This window comes from Amblyraja radiata, chromosome 21, assembly GCF_010909765.2.
Source record: "Amblyraja radiata isolate CabotCenter1 chromosome 21, sAmbRad1.1.pri, whole genome shotgun sequence".
NCBI lineage: Eukaryota > Metazoa > Chordata > Chondrichthyes > Rajiformes > Rajidae > Amblyraja > Amblyraja radiata.
The window spans coordinates 9604528-9622168 of record NC_045976.1 but is presented as its reverse complement, the minus strand read 5'-3'; the positions used below and the strand labels follow the sequence as shown (position 1 = coordinate 9622168).

Sequence of the window (17641 nt, the reverse complement as noted above, 5' to 3'; positions counted from 1 at the left end):
TCTGGCAGTACGTCCTTTCAAGTTTTTGTATCGTCTGCCCGACAGGAGTGGGAGAAGGAGGAATGACCAGGGGTGTAAAAAGGTCCTTGATTATGTTGGCTGCTATCCAGAAGCTGGGTGAAGTGTAGATGGAGTTAAAGGCGGGGACAGTCGGGTATGTGTGATGGACTGGGCTACATCCACCACGCTTTGCAATGACTAGGTGTGTAAGGAACTGCAGGTGCTGGTTTACACCGACAGTAGATACAAAATGCTGGAGTAACTCAGCGGGACAGGCAGCATCTCTGGAGAGAAGGAATGGGGTGACGTTTCGTCTCGACTTCTCTCCAAAGGTGCTGCCTGTCCCGCTGAGTTACTCCAGCATTTTGTGTCTATCTCTGCAATTGCTTACGGCCTTAATTCCCAAACCAAGCCAGGGCGAAGAAGGTTGAAAAGCCAAGCTCCTGGTCTAAACAATGTAAATAAACTAAATGAAAGCGGCTGCACTTTGATGATGATATGAAGGGGTTAATAGCGTGACATTTTCTGCACTCGCCCCTGGGAATGCGAAGCAAAGATCCTCCTATTTTACGTCAGGAGGTTGGATGGAGTCAGGGCTCGGGACGTGGGATGAAAAGCGAGTGAACCATTTGCTCCGGGGTTAGCTACGCTGAGAGAATTGATCGTCGAGGAGCCACCGAGCTCGGCGGCAACGCAGGCAAAAGCATCCCCTGTCTCTGCGGCGTCCATGTGCGCTCCCTCCAGCCATGGGACAACTTCAAGGCATCGAGCTCAAGTCCGCCGCTTCGATCAACTCATCTCTCGGATAGCGACGCCCGGGACCATTCAGGCACGGTGCAGGTAGCGAGGCACGGCGCCGGGCGGCGGGGGGGAGGAGGGAGGGCGGATAACGCCTGGAAGACAAGGGGTAAGATCTCAACCTCCCTTAGATACCACCAGAAGGGGCAAGAGGTCATTGGGAGGCAAACCGCGGGTCGGGGCCATACTGTTGGAACATAAGTAGGAGGCAATTTGGACCCAACTTCAACTCTCCCACTCTTCCCATCCCCTGAACGAGGATTTTGGAGAGTCCTTGGACGGAGATACTAACCATCTCTGGCATCTCCAGCTGAAGTCATAAGGAGACCTCTTGCCGCCCGCTCTGCCCCTTGAGAACCCCCAGGACTATGCTGCCAGAATGCTGGCGAGGAAAAGCATCATCCCCGAGGAGTATCTCCTGACCCGGATCGCCGCCGAGAACGTCCGACAACCGCGCTACATCGTCCGGCCTCGCCAACCCCGCTTCATCGACAAGAACGGGGCTTGCAACGCCGCCCACAAGAACATCCAGGAGCAAGGGCGCTTCCTGCAGGATGTCTTCACCACGCTGGTCGACCTGAAGTGGAGATACACCCTCTTCGTCTTCACCATGTCCTTCATCTGCAGTTGGCTGCTCTTCGCCATGATGTGGTGGCTGATGGCCTTCGCTCACGGCGACCTGGACCACGCCTGGAGCTCGTCCTTCAAGCCGTGCGTGACCAAGGTGAGGTCCTTCACCTCGGCCTTCCTCTTCTCCATCGAGGTGCAAGTCACCATCGGCTTCGGCAGCAGGATGGTGACGGAGGAATGTGCCACGGCCATCACCTTGCTCATCACGCAGAACATCTCGGGGCTGATCATCAACGCCGTCATGCTGGGCTGCATCTTCATGAAGACGGCCCAGGCCCACCGGCGAGCCGAGACCCTGATCTTCAGCCGCCACGCCGTGGTGGGCCTGAGGAACGGCAAACTCTGCTTCATGTTCCGGGTGGGCGACCTGAGGAAGAGCATGATCATCAGCGCCTCGGTGAGGATGCAGGTGGTGAAGAAGACCACCACGGCCGAGGGCGAGGTCATCCCCATCCACCAGATGGACATCCTGGTGGACAACCCCATCGACACCAACAGCATCTTCCTGTTGGCGCCGCTCACCATCTGCCATGTCATCGACAAGCGGAGCCTGCTCTACGAGATCTCGGCCAGCGACTTGCAGAAGCAGAACCTGGAGGTCATCGTGATACTGGAAGGGGTGGTGGAGGCCACGGGCATCACCACCCAGGCCAGGACCTCCTACATCGCCGAGGAGATCCTGTGGGGCTACCGCTTCGTGCCCATCGTGACCGAGGAGGACGGCATCTACTCGGTGGACTATTCCAAGTTCGGCAAAAGGATCAAAGTGGCCACTCCGCGTTGCACGGCCCGGGAGCTGGACGAGAAGCCGTCCATCCTGATCCAGGCCCTCCAGAGGAGCGAGCTGTCCCACCAGAACTCCCTGAGGAAGCGGAGCTCCATGAGGAGGAACAACTCCATGAGGAGGAACAACTCCTCATTGGTGGTCCCGAAGGTCCAATTCCTTACGCCCGCGAGCAACCTGCAAACTACTGACTCCGAGTTGAATTGATCCAACATCATCCTTGCAAGGACTGGCTGTTGAGATGAGTTATCCATTTGTGGACCAATATAACCGTTTACACTATTTGCCACTCCCGTTCATATGGATTAAGTCCAAGCATAATTTGACCAAAGAACCCTTTGACAACGAATCCGGATCCGTCTAATTGTCTTTGCCCTTCAATATTGAACGTGAGGTTGTTACATCGATGTATCGGTAGCACATTTTGTACTTAGCAACCGATTTTGTTTACACTTTCTTCGCATGGTTTATTGATACAGCAGCACTATAGCGCGGGCAGGGACTTTAATAGCCTTTGATAGTTGAGATGTGGTTGTTTTAAAATTTCCAATGATCCTTCAGGTAAAGTTCCTCACATAATTAATTAGTAGAAATTGATAGAAGCTTTCGCATTGAAAAGAAAAAAAAAACAATAATCCTTAACTCTTGCCATTACAAGTGTTTTTCTGAAGTATGTGCTAGAGTAATTGAATAGAGCATGGAAACAGGCCTTTGGCCCAACATGTCCATGTTGACCAAGTTACCTAACTAAACTTGTTCCATTTTGTTGTCCATATTCCTATAAATCTTCCCAGTCCAAATGTCTTTTAAATATTGTCGTTATACCCGCCTCTGTCACATCCACCACTCGGGTCCCTTCTCACCTTGAACCTAAGCCCAAAATCCTGACACAGAATGTTGTCTGTCCATTCCTTCCACAAATTATGCCAGACCTGTTGAGTTACTCCAGCACTTTGTGTTTTGTTTAAACCTATTCCCTCAAATGTTCTACTCCCCGACTCTGGAGCAAGGTGTAGTAGCTATTCAGTTTGTCAATGCCCCTCGTGATTGTAGACATCTCATTAGAATAACCTACAACCTCCTATGCTCCAGGCAGGGTAAAATGACCCAGCATATCGAAATTCAGTCCTGAGTTGGCTGTGTCACTTTCCCCTGGATTACAGGTGCTTGGCCAGGGTAGTGTGGGTCTTTGAGGATGCTGGCTGTCTTTTTGAGGCAGCGACTCCTATAGATCTGAAGTCTGAAGAAGGGTTTCGGCCTGAAACGTTACCTATTTCCTTCGCTCCATAGATGCTGCTGCACCCGCTGAGTTTCTCCAGCACTTTTGTGTACCTTCAATTTTCCAGCATCTGCAGTTCCTTCTTGAACACTCCTATAGATCCCTTTGCTGGTGGGGGGGATCAGTACCCATGATGGATCGGGCAGTGTCCACCACTTTTTGTAATCTCCTCTGTCCCTGTAAAATGACCTCCTTCCTATAGCAGGGCAACAAGAACTGCACATAGCACTCCAAACGTGGCCTTACCAACACGAAGTCCCAATTCCTAGTTTAGTTCAGTCTAGTCTAGTTTAGTGTAGTTTATTGTCATATGTACACTACAGTGAAAAGCTTTTGTTGCATACTAACTAGTCAGCAGAAAGACTATACATGATTACAATCAAGTCATCCACAGTGTGCAGATACATGGTGAAGGGAATAATGTTTAGTGCAAGATAAAGATCAAAAATGTCAGATTAAAGATAATCTGAGGATATCCCGTGAGGTAGGTGGGAGGTCAGGATCGCTCTCTAGTTGGTGAGAGGACAGTTCAGTTGCCTGATAACAGCCGGGAAGAAACTGTCCCTGAATCTGGAGGTATGCGTTTCATACTTCTGTACAATCGAACCATCCACGGAGTACAGGTACATGATGAAGGGGGTAATGTGAATAACAATTAGTGGAAGATAAAGTCCAGTAAAGTCCAATTAAAGATAGTCCGAGGATCTCCAATGAGGTAGATGGTAGCTCAGGACTACTCTTTAGTTGTTGATAGGATGGTTCAGTTGCCTGAAAATATGGTATTGCTTGTATTCAATATCATTACTGATGATGGCAAGCACATCAAACACCTTCATTATCATTCTGTCTACCTGTGTCGTGTTGCCACTTTCTCTCTCTTGTACAAGACACCCCAGAGCACTACCATTTGGTGTGCATGTCCTGACCGAGTTTGTCTTCCAAAATGCAAACACCTCGTATTTATCTGAATTAAAACTCCATCTGCAATTCCTCAGCCCATTGGCACAGTTAGAGAGAGAGGGAGGGAAAGAGGGAGTCAGAGTTATACAGCGTGGAAATAGACCCTTCGGCCCAACTTGTCCACACTGAACAACGTGTCCCATCTACACTAGTCCCACCTGCTTGCATTTGGCCCATATTCCTCTAAACCGACGCCGGAGCAACACCACCCGGCGAGAACGGCCAGGAACATCGGGCCTCCGTAGAGGCAACTGTGGAGGCCTCAATAGGCCTGACTATGGGAGAACTGGGGATGGGGACAGGACATTGTGCCTTCCCCCACAGTGGTAACCATTGTGGAGGGATGTTTTTTTTGTGTGTAAATGATTATTTTATTCTGTGTCCAAGATGGCTGCCGGAAGGGAGAGTGTACGCTGGCGCGCTTTAGCTGCCGCTGCTCTCTCTTCATATTGTGTTTTTGATTTTTGTCTTTGGATTGAATTCTGTCTTTAATTTGTGTACTGGTGATGTCTTTACTATTTATTTTATTCCGCTTACATGTTTTTACTCTATTTGCTAAATTTTGTAAGGTGTCCTTGAGACTCTTGAAAGGCGCCCATAAATAAAATGTATTATTATTATTATTAAACCTGTCCTACCCAGTTGATTAAGATCCCATTGTAATTTTAGATGACCTTCTTCACTCTCCACTATGCCACCAATTTTAGTTACCTTGATAATTGGTTGGATCTATACTAATCCTTTGGTGTCCTTTTTATACGGTGTGAGTGAAACTTTGGTACTCCCTCCCCCCCAGGAAAAACCTTTGTGTTGACAATGAGTTTCGTTCTCTGCGGCCAATGTTGTAATGTTTGAACGGAGCCACTTTTTCATACCCATTTAACCAATCCAGCTTGGTCTTAAGTTTGTCCCGGCAGCTTAAAGTTGCAGGCACAAAAAAGTACAGATGCTGAAATCTTGAGCAAAACACAGCAGGAACTCAGCAGCTCAGGCAGTATCCATGGAGGTGACGTTTCGGATCGGGTCCCTTCTTCAGTCCCATCTTCAAGTATGAGTCTGAAGAAGGGAACCGACCCCAAATGTCATCTGTCCAGTTCCTGCGCACGTTCTCCCCTGACCCGCTGAGTTCCTCCAGCTCTTTGTGTTCAATTAAAATTCTGCTTCTGTGCGAGGATTTACTCTCGAGTGTAAATTTTCCCTCCCTGCTCCAGGAGTTTCAGACCATGAGCATAAATTCATAATGTGGACTGCTGATTAATGGCTTCCCGTAAGAATTCCTAACGCGCAGAGGTCTACATGACCCACTTGCACTAGAGAGAGTTATGGGGCATGGAATGTGTGGAGTTTTCCAAAGTTTGCTCTGTTTAGGGCCAAAGGGCCTGTTTCTATGGTGTATCACTCTATGACATCATTTTAGTTTAGTTTAGAGATACAGCGCGGAAACAGGCTCTTCAGCCCACCGAGCCGGCGCCGACCAACAATCCTCGCACACTAACACTATCCTACACACTAAGGACAATTTACAATTATAATATTTATACCAAGCCAATTAAGCTATAAACCTGTACGTCTTTGGAGTGTGGGAGGAAACCGGAGATCACTGAGAAAACCCATGCAGGTCACAGGGAGAACGTACAAACTCCGTACGGACAGCACCCGTAGTCAGAATCGAACCCGGGTCTCTGGCACTGGTATTAAGCAACTCTACCAATGCGCCACCGTGCCGCCCTATTTATTAACCCAATTAATGAATGATCTGTATCACACACTTCATACAAGTGGAGAATATTAAATCACAATTAATTAACGTTGATCGTTTTTAAATATCTGGAAAGTCACGGAAAATGTTTAATTGAATATCATTTGACAAAGGCTGTTCGTTTAAAAGGAGCCAAACTGTGAGGATGGGTGACAGATCGCTGGAGATCTCTTAGAATGTATCGCATTGGCTGTGGCCAGTGAAATAGAAGTGTCTCATTGAAGTGCAGTGATGTAGGAGACCTGATTTGATCCCACCTCACAAGGTCTCATAGTTTAAACAGATACTGATCATTGCCTCATTTTGTGTATGTGGCATTTAATTATATGCAAATTATCTGACTTGTTTCCAGCAGGTCATTTTTTACTTTAGTTAGAGATACAGTGTGGAAACAGACCCTTCGGCCTACCGAGTCCATGCCGACCAGCGATCTCTGTACACTAGTACTTTCCCAAGGGACACACACACATACAAGGGATAATTTACAATTTTTACCTAAGCCAATTTACCTACAAACCTGCACGTCTTTGGAGTGTGGGAGGAAACTGGAGCACTCGGAGAAAACCCAATGGTCATGGGGAGAACATACACTCTCTGTACACACACCACCCATATTCAAAATCAAACCTGGGTCTCAGGCGCTGTAAGGCAGCAAATCTAAAGCTGCGTTATCGTGCCGCCCACTTCACTGTCTATGAAACACTTTTGATATACGCACAGGCATTAAGACCATAGAACAATACAGCACAGAAATAGGCCCTTCAGCCCACAATGTGCAGAGTTATGTGCAATCTCCTCTGCCTGCATGTGATCCCTATCCCTCTTTAAACCTGCTCCACTTTTCTCATACGACTCATAGATGTCAGGTCTACCTTCTGCATTCTTAAGAACACAAAAATCTAGCTTTAATTTCAACTTTAAACTTTTCATTTCACTCTAAACTTTACTTTCAACTTTAGATATACTTAAAGTTTGAGCATTCACAGCCCACTGGAGTGAGAACAGTGGTAGTGGCACAGCGGTAGAGCTGCTACCTCACAGCGCCAGAGACCCAGGTCCAACCTTGACCTTGGAGTTTGCATGTTTTCCCTATGGCTGTGTAGATTTCCTCCCACATCTCAAAGGCGGACGGCTATGTAGGATAATTGGTCTCTGTAAAATTGTCCCTAGTGTGTAAGGAGAGAATGAGAAAGTTGGATAACGTAGAACTAATGTGAACAGGTAATCGACATGGCGATGGTTGGCTTGGACTCGTTGGGCTGAAGGGCCTGTTTTCATGCAGTATCTTTAAAACTAAACCTATAACTTACAACATTGCCCAAATAAAGTATCTTCATTAGGACCTTAAAAATCCATTATTCTAAAACTAGTCTCCTTAATTCTGTGAGAGGAAATAGTCTCTTTACATCTACAATGTTGATACAACCCAAGGTTGCCTTTATATTACAGCAAATACTTCTCCCACTCTTCTAAGCTCCAATAAATATGTATTTATTTCCATTATATACCAAAGAATAAAAGGAAAGCTGTATGAAGTGTTTGTATTAATAATTCTTACATCATATGTAAATAACGAACACTGGTTCAAAATCTACTTTCACCTTGTCTTCAGTTAATTATGAGAATTATTATGATGTTCGCACCATGTTCTTGTGACTGGTGTAAAGTTAACATTGTCCAGAATGATTACGAGATCACACTGGAGGAACAGCACTTTATATTCTGCTTGTATAGCTTATACCCCAATGGTATAACCATTGAATTCTCCAATTATAAGTAACAACCCCTTTTCACCTGTCTCTTTTCTGCTTCCCGCACTGATTTCTCCCACTGTCCTCCCACCCCTTCCATCTCTATCTCTTCCTCTGCCCTTACATTCCACTCCTCTTCCCTTCTTATCTGACACCCTTTTGTCTCCTTTCATCTCTCGACTTTGTCCACCCATCTGCTAATCAAACCCCATTCACCTGTATCCACCTATCACTTGCCAGGTTTGATCCTGCAGCTAAACTGATGTAACCATTCAAAGGAGAGGAGAATGTGGCTTCGTACTTGAAACCTAATACTTAGGCTTACGTCTATTATCGTCATGTGTACCGAGGTACAGTGAAAAGCTTCGTTTTGCATGCTATTCTATCAGATCAGGTAATTCAATACATAAATACAATCAAGTCAAACTCAAGTACAATAGACAAAGGGGGAGATAAAGGAAATAAGGTCATGTTCATAACTGATAGGAGTAGAATTAGGCCAATTGGCCCATCAAGTCTACTCCGTCATTCAATCGTGGCTAATCAATCTCTCCCTCCTAACCCCATTCTCCTGCCTTCACCCCATAACCCCTGACACCTGATTGATAAAAGATACATCTATTGATGCTCCTGAACACATCATCGGTGATGTAACCTGGGGTCATTGGGTGTTTCGGGTCTTTCAACATCAGACACCCTCACCCAGGTGACCCAGCCGTGGTTGTTCAGACCATGCCTTGTGTTCAGGTGGCATTCGCACCTCCCCATGGACCTCCTCTCCTGATCCAAAGCCCTCGAGACCTTCTCCGCTGCCTCTGTGGTGTTCTTGATGGCTCTTCTCCTCTCCATTCCATTGATACACCTGCACTAATCAAGATTCCATCTATCTCTGCCTTAAAATATCCATTGCAGAACGTAGTTCTCAGCATTGTGGTGCACCAGTTGCAGAGACAAAGTCCAATGTCCACAATGGGGTAGAGGTGAATCGGACAGTAGCTTATGGATCCTAGCTGATGGAAGGACCGTTCAGAAGCCTGATAACAGAGGGGAAGAAGCTGTTCTTGAGTCTTTAGGTGTGCTCTTTCAATCTTCTGTACCTTCTGCCGGATGGGAATGGGGAGAAGAAGGAATGACCGGGGAGGGCACAAATAAACACAAAATAACCTATGGATGATGTAAAATAAACAAAAAATCAATAATTTAATAGCCGTGGTGCGTGCAAATAAGCTTGTTATTAAATCAATAATGACGTTATACGAAAACCAAGCTGTAACTCGTATTTCAGTACACAGTCGGCCCTACCCTACATAATATAGGAATCTCGACCTCCTAGATTAAATCACAATGTCATTATGACCTTATCATTATTATGCTGGAAACTTGGCACTGTCTGGGAGAGAATGGGACCTTTATATCCCAAGACTTTAAAATGTTCACGAGTGAAGAATAAAGGCTGATTGAAAAGAGTATATGTTTACAGCCCTGGGGAGTATTAGTCCCATGATGTTTGTCTGGATGGAGCTGTGGTGGAAAAACAGAAGGTCAGTTATGAGACTCGCATTACACCACAGTCCATGAGTGATGAAAATTAATTGAGGTTAACATGTTTTAGCCGTCTAAAGAGAAATATGTGTCTACAAAAGCAAGACAGAAGAGAATCTTTGGAACCACAAAGAACTAAAGATGCTGGATTCTTGAGCAAAAACACGATGGGCTGGAGGAACTCAGCGGGTCATGCAGCATCGTTAGATTAATTTTGTTTAGAGATACAGTGCGGAAACAGGCCCTTCGGCTCACAGAGACCGCGCTGATCTGCTATCCCTGTACACTAGCACGATCCCACACACTAGCACCAATTTATAATTTTTACCAAAGACAATTAACTTGCAAACATGCACGTCTTTGTAGAGTACAAGGAAACCGGAGCACCCGGGGAAAACCCATGTGGTCACAGGAAGAACGTACAAACTCCATACAGCCAGCACCCCTCTGTGGAGGGAATGGATCACCGACATCTCAGGTCGGGCCCCTTCTTTAGACTGATGGTAGTACGGGGTGAAAGCTGAAAAGAGAGGTGGGGGAGGGGGGGTGGGAAGTGGAGGGAGAGGTGGTGGGGGGAGACGACACACACACAAAGCCTGGCAAGTGATATGATGGCACAGGTGAAAGGAGGCGGGGGAAGTTGGATTGGCATATGGGTAGAATGGGTGACAAAGACTAGGGATGAGAATGAGAGAAAAGGTGTCAGATAAGGAGAGACAAGGCGTGGAATGTAGAGCCGGAGGGAGGGGTATGGGTGGATCGGGGCAGAGGTGCAGGGTAAAGAGCAGGGACATGGGGGAAATGCGGGACCTTGGAATGAGTGTGTGAAGGAGGGGACAGAAGCCTGGTGACTGGGAAGGTTGGAGATAGTGGGAGAAATGGGTGCGCACCGAGGGATCTCACAGAAAAGGATGAGGGCACCCAGTTGAATGGGCAGTACAACTCCATTGCATATGCCACGCCCTGTGCATGCCTGACACCAGGTTCCTGATACAGACACTCTTTTGCAAGCATGTTCATGGCATTACTAGGTGGACAGATGGAATGATTCAAGGAAGTTCTTCAAGCTTTTTTGAAAAGATGTAACATCCTCAACATCTCATTGGAATCTTTGTCCATCACTCCAGTAAGTAAAGAAGGAAGCATTCAGATTGGCATTAGGATCTCAAGTCCATTCAGTCTGGCATGGGTACCTTAAGCCCATTCAGGCTGGCATTGGGTGGCTGTCCATTGAGTCTGTCATAGAGTATCTGTCCGTTCAGATTGGCATTTGGGTCAGCCCATTCAGCTGAAGGCCATGGAAGGTTGTTGCAAATTATGGGATGACTGAGTCACATCTCAAGTAACCCATTGGGGCCTGTTCCACCAAGCAGGTCCAGCCTCTCCTGTGACAGTGTCCACAGGTCCAACACTGACCTCATCAGCCACCTGCCAGCACAGGAGTGCAAGCAAGCCATCCTTAATCCTGCAAGACCTCCCAGGGAGAGGTTTCGTGACCATGAAAGAATGACCCACACAACGTTTGGTCCAGGGTAATGAAGAGAGATAAGTGAACAACCGAAATGTTTAGGTTTAGAAAAAGGCACAAAATGCTGGAGCAACTCAGCGGGTCAGGCAGCATCCCTGGAGAACATGGATCGGTGACGTCTGGAGTTGGGACCCTTCTACAGACTCTGCTGCCTGACCTGCTGAGTTACTCTGGCACTTTGTGCCTTTTTATTGTAAACCAGCATCTGCAGTTCCTTGTTTCTGGGTTTAGGTTTAGAATTAGCTCAAAGAACACTCGGATAATAGTGAATGCAACAAAATTCACACTGAGAGTAAAAACGTATGCCACTGTTGGTAAGCATGGACAAATGGTTGGCGTGGACTAGGTGGGCCAAAGGGCCTGTTTCCATGCTGTATCTTTAAAACCAAAACTAGAGCTGCTGCCTTGCTGCACCAGAGTCCCGGGTTCGATCCTGACCTCGGGTGCCTGTCTGTGTGGAGTTTGCACGTTCTCCCTGTGACTGCACGGGATTCCTCAGGGTGCTCCAGTTTCCTCCCACATCTCAAAGATGTGCGGGTTTGTAGGTTAATTGGCCCTCTGTAAATTGCTCCTAGATTGTAGAGATGGGATCTGAAAGTGAGATAACATAGAACTAGTGTGAGTGGTTGCTTGATGGACCAAAGGGCCTGTTTCCATACTATATCTCTAAACTAAACCAAACTTTATAGAGGGGAGATAATGTACAAAATGTACTAATGTACTAATAGTTGTATTAAATGTTTTATTGTTGAAAAACACATATAACAAAAATATGCATGATCAATTTATTCTTCTCTTAGGTACATCCGACACATTTGGTAAAGTGTATTACAGGAGAAAAGAAAAAAGAACTGGGATATAATTGTCAACTTTCTCCACAAACCCCATTACCTTGCCCATTCCTTTCTACATTCTGAGATAATCCAATAATATGAACAATGATTTCTCCAATTTTATTTAACTAGACAACAAACACGCCCCTCTCTCTTTTTCCCACCACCCTTCCCTTTCCCCCACTTGGATGCTCATCTGCTTTTCCCACAATCCTTCCCCCCCTTCCCCTTCACCTCCTCCCCGTCCACTTCCACCTACATCCTTTCCTCTGGCTTCACATTTCACGCCTCTTCTATCCGTATCTCTCTATCTCACTGCCTTTTGTCTTTTCAGCGCTGGCCTTTGTGTACCCATCTGCCAATCAACACCCCACCCCCCACCCCTTCATGTGTATCCACCTATCACTTGCCAAGCTTTGTCCTGACCCCCACCCAGATTTCTCCCACCTACTACAATCTGTCTGAAGAAGGGTTCTGACCCAAAACGTTACTTATCCTTGTTCTCCTGAAATGCTGCCTGACTCATTACTCCAGCACTTTAGTCAGAGGGTGGTGAATCCATGGGATTCATTGCCACAGAAGACTGCGGAGGACGTCAATGGATATTTTTGAGGCAGAGATAGATACATTCTTGATTAGTACGGGTATCAGGGGTTATGGGGAGAAGCCAGGAGAATGGGGTTAGGAGAGAGTGATAGATCAGCCATAATTGAATGGTGGGGTAGACATGATGGGCCAAATGGCCTAATTCTGCTCCTATCACTTATGAACTTTCTGTCTCCTTTTTAATTGTGAAATACTGTGATGTTTTGCTATTGTACCACTAATTTGTATATACCAATATTTTTTTTTTCAGCATACATTGTGGATTGTTGAATATTTTTTTAAAGGAATAAGTGGATAGTATTTTAACTTCAATGCGTTTTCCCCGTTAGAATACAATGTCGAGAACTATATTCTGCACTCTGTATCTTCCGCTTTGGTCAGTCTTTTGTACCTGAATTTGATCTGATGGTATCTATGTATGTATATCTGATCTGCATTGGATAGCATGCAAATCAAAGCTTTTCACTGCTCCTCTGGACATGGGACAATAATAACCTGTTCCTGGAAAATTAAGTCTCGTAGGCCCCCCTTGGTCATGACTGACCATGTGTGATGCACCTTAGTTGTTGGCTGCTTGCTCCAAACCTCGGCTAGAGCAGCTTCGCTTACGATGATGTGTGGTCGGATGCAAGCCTGGGCGATGTCATATGGCGGACAGACTGTTGCCCATGCAGCACATCCCCCTCTCCACGTCGCCAAAGGAACTGCAGGGCCGTTACAGTTTGACACCAGCGCCATCGCAGGAGCTGCCAGAGCGAGGTTGTAGACAACGGCGAACTGCCTTAGGGGCTCCGACTCTGGATTTTCTTGAGGTTTACTCCAGGAGCCTTTTCCATGACTGGATATGGCCACAAGGCAGTGGAGATTTTAAATCAGAGTTTTCCCTCTCCTAGATGGACTGCCTTCCCAGGCTGACGAGCCCCATCTGCCCGAAACTCATGGGGGCGGGAGCGTCTACCTTCCCGTGCGAGTCTATAGCACCTGCCCACTGCCCATATTAAGTATTCAAGGAGTATTCTGATATTTGGACAAGTATATGACTGGGGTAGGTTTGGAGGGTTGTGGGGCAGGCACGGGCAAGTGGGACTAGCTTAGATGAGGCATCTTGGCCGGCATGGTTGAGCCAGGGGGCCTGTTTCCCTGCTGCACGACTCTTTGACAATGAGTAAGACAATGATGCTATGATCAAGTTATTATTACATATCAATCAATAAAAACCAGCACAAGATATTTTTGTCTTTTATTGGTGCAGAAGAGTGACAAAGCGGAATAAAACAAATGCGTTAAATAAAATTAAATCATATTTAGTGTTTGTTCCCAACTGGTCCTGATTGGAGCGCTGCAATTAATAAGGGTGTTGCCAGTACATTAATTTTACTTCAGAACTAAAGTTGTGCCAAACGTGGTCTTTCAATTACTACTAAGACACTTAAGAACAAAGGTTTGCAGTTACATTACACATTTCATACACTGACAATGTCCCAGACTTTAAACAGACAATGACAAATCTTTAAAGTGCATCCAACGTTTCTTAACTCGGAGGTCCACAGTCAACATGGTGATTAGTATTTGGACAATGAGCAAATAGTCTGCAAAATGCGGTTCATTGTGGAACATATATTGGCCGCAGCACCAAGAACAATTCCCTTACAATATACGGTAATGTATTTTAGTATTTAGAGATACAGTGTCCTTAGCCCCCGCGTTCACGCCGACCATTGGTCACCACTAGTTCTATGTTATCCCAATTTCTCATTGACTCCCTGCACATCGGGAGGGTGATTTACAGAGAGGACAATTAACCTACAAACCCGCACGTCTTTGGGATGTGGGAGAGAAACGGAGCACCCGGAGGAAACCCACGTGGTCACGGGGAGAACGTGCAAACTCCGCGCTCACACAGAGACAGCACCCGAGGTCTGGATCGAACCCGGGTCTCTGGCGCTGTGAAAACATAGAAACAAACAGCTGCAGAGAAGGGTCTCTACCACTGTGCCGCTACAAGTATTGCTGCAATCATTTTTATTCCATCCACCTAGAAGTTGTTCAGATGTTATTGTTTAACCTCTCACTACTAAAAGCCTCCGACAGCGAAGGAATCCTTCATCATTGTGTTGGAGCAACAAGCTAGAATCTGTGTCCAAACCTCTGCCCTTGTTCTGAACCCGTCATATTCTAGCTTAGTGCCAAAAGCCAACATCGAGTGCTGGAAACGAGATGGGAAATGCTATCGCAGGCTGACGTTGGAAGGACCATGGTACTGGGACTAAATCTGTATCAATTTGGGGGCAAATTACTGCGTATAAATAAGAAAAGTCTAACCTTACAGAATAAATAGATAAATAGTAATAAATAGCAATGTTAATAGCAATATAATGGGCTACAGTACAAAATAGAGCAGTGCACTAATATAAATATACTTAAGTAGCCAAAGATATTTCTTTAAACTTGCAGACTTTGTTCAGAACCCACTGTGATGACCCAAGCTTTTCCAAGACTTTTCTAAATGTTCCTCCATTGCCTAGGCATAGAGAGTGAAGGACCGAACTGGTTGGTTGGATTAATACGGATGGGGCGTAATGGTTGGCATGGTGGAGATGGGCCAAATGGCCTGTTTCCAAGGCACAGTTCTATGGATATGTGATTGTATGAATCTGCTTTGCCAAACCAAACAATTTCTTAAACCAGTAAAAGATTAACCCTCAAATCTAATTTAAAACTCAGGTTAGAGGGGGGGGGGGGGGGGGGGGGGGGTCACAGTGGTGCAGTTGGTAGAGCTGCTGCCTCACAGCTCCAGAGACCTGGGTTCGATCCTGACCTCAGGTGATGTCGGTGGAGTGTTTGCACATTCTCCCTGTGACTGCACAGGTTTCCTCGTCCCTCCCGACAACTTTGGCTAAGTCAATTCACTGGTGTAAAATTATATAAACTGCAGGTGGGTTGTCGAATCTGTAGGAAGCTGACGAAAATGCATGGATAATATGGGCCAGAATAGGCTTCATGAAGATTATGGTCAGCACAGATTTGATGGGCCGAAGAGCTGGCTTCAATGCTGTATCTGTCCATGACTCTGTGACCGTGACACAGGATGGAATTTTTAGTCTTTGATTCATACAGCACAGAAACAGGCCCTTCACCCCAGCTTGCCCATGCCGACCCATCCACACCTGCCTGCATTTCTCCCATATCCCTCTCAACCTTTCCTATTCATGTACCTGTCCAAATGTTGTTATAATGCTTGTCTCAACTACCCACTCTGGCAGTTCATTCCATATATCCACCACACTCTGTGTGACAAGGATTCTCTCCTATTAAATCTTTCCTCTTAGGTTCTCGATTCTCCTACTCTGGATAAAAGACTCTGTGCATCCACCCTATCTATTCCCCTCGTGATTTTATACACCGCTATTAGTTGTCCCCTCATCCCCCTACGCTCCAAGGAATAAAATCCTAGCCTGCCTACCCTCTCCCCATAGCTCAGGCACTCAAGTCCTGGCAACAACCTCAACAATCTTCTCTGCACTCTTTCCAGCTGAACAACCTCCATCCTATAGCAAGGAAAATTTAAAAGCAAGGATAACTCAAGAAAGAACTCAATAAACTCGACATTTCAAGGCTATTAACATTCCTTCAATGCTGGTACTTCCAACACTACTTAGTTAACTACCAGTTTGAAGGTGATGAGAGTATTAAGTGCCAATAATAGAATCTGAAGAAAACATGAATATATATGACATTTTTCAGCTAATGATAAAAAAATGTAATAAACAATAATAAAGCTGACATTACAATTTTAAGCTACAAATGTCTGATAATAGATTATTCCCTGTTTCTCTTTACAAACTTGAAGAGCAGCCAAAATGTTTCAAACATCTGTAAACAATTGGTGTCGGGGTGACCTTGATGTACCTATTTACATTTATTTTAGATACTGCCTAATATTAGCAGCATAATAATCCATTCTGTGCAATGTCAAATCCTCCCGCACTTAAAAGTCAACATCTTGTTCAAATGAATTTATCCAACGTTGAGAAATCTGCCAGTTTTCAAGTATTGCTTGAATGGTAAATGAAATTTAAATAGTGCAGATGCCAAAAACCTGAGATAAAAACAGAAAAGGCTGGAAACACTCAGCAGGGTAGGCAGCGTCTGTGCAAATGGAAACAGAATTAACGCTTTAGGTCAGAGACACTCTTTCACTGAGCCACTACTCAGAATTGCCCCAGCCTCTATCATGGCCACCTGAATACTTAGCTTTGTTTCTCTTACCGCAGATGTTGCCTGGCCGGCAGAGTGTTTTCAGCATTGAATCTTTAAAGAGAGCATTTCTAATTCCTAGTTTGAGGCAATCCAATAGCATTGCACTTGAGCAAGATATCTGTCAAGTATTGAATGCACATGAGTCTGAAAATCGGGATCTTCAAGTTCAAGAACAGCTTCTTCCCAACAACCATCAGGCTCCTGAACACTGCACAACTCTAAACTTAACTTGGAACTATGGATTGTCTTTTGGTTGCACGAAGAACTTTGGAACGAGTATTTAGGTTATCATTGATATTTTTTTTGATTTTGTCTATTATATATTATCTACGTGACGTGTGCGTATAGGCCTGCTAAGTTGCTGCAAGTGAGAATTCCATTGTTGGTATATAGAGCATGTCAATCGCATATAATTGGCTTATGTACCAAAATGCAACAATGCAATTCTTACTTGCAGCAGCATTATAGGTCTGTAAACAAAGTACTCAATAGGTAATATAATGAACAAAAAAGTTCAATAAATAAATAATATTAGTGCAAACCAATATTATTTTTGTTTTTAATGCAAAACAAAACAAAGTCCCTTAAGGGCCTGTCCCACGAGCATGCAATTCCATGCGGCAAGCACGACCTAAGCGACTCCATGCGGCAAGCGCTACCTAACGTGGTCGCTTGAGTCGTACAGCCTCGCGGGGCCGGTCCCACTTCGATCGCCGGAGCAGTATGGAGTTGTGTGGAGCTGGTCCCGACATCTCGCGGAGCTCCGAAAAACTGACCGTGTTCAAAAATTCCGCAGCCGCCCATACGTCACGCGCGAACTTCCCGCGAACTTCGCTCGCACTTCATGTCACTCACTCGACTTCCGCGCGGTCCCCGCTTCTGGTTAGGTCGCGTTTGCCGCATGGAGTCGC

At 45.7% G+C, this 17641-nt stretch overlaps 1 protein-coding gene across 1 annotated transcript; it reads left to right on the top strand.

The window, feature by feature from the left end:
* Window positions 1-453: 453 nt before the first annotated feature.
* Window positions 454-4569, top strand: LOC116985080 (ATP-sensitive inward rectifier potassium channel 8-like). Its single transcript, XM_033039475.1, has 2 exons — window positions 454-3388; window positions 3638-4569. The coding sequence occupies exon 1, from the start codon at window positions 1178-1180 to the stop codon at window positions 2417-2419; it is 1242 nt and encodes a 413-aa protein (XP_032895366.1). The 5' UTR covers window positions 454-1177; the 3' UTR covers window positions 2420-3388; window positions 3638-4569.
* The last annotated feature ends 13072 nt before the right edge of the window (window positions 4570-17641 follow it).

Excerpts from the sequence above, each read along its gene's own strand:
- LOC116985080 (XM_033039475.1), top strand. The coding sequence starts at position 1,178 with ATGCTGGCGAGGAAAAGCATCATCCCCGAGGAGTATCTCCTGACCCGG.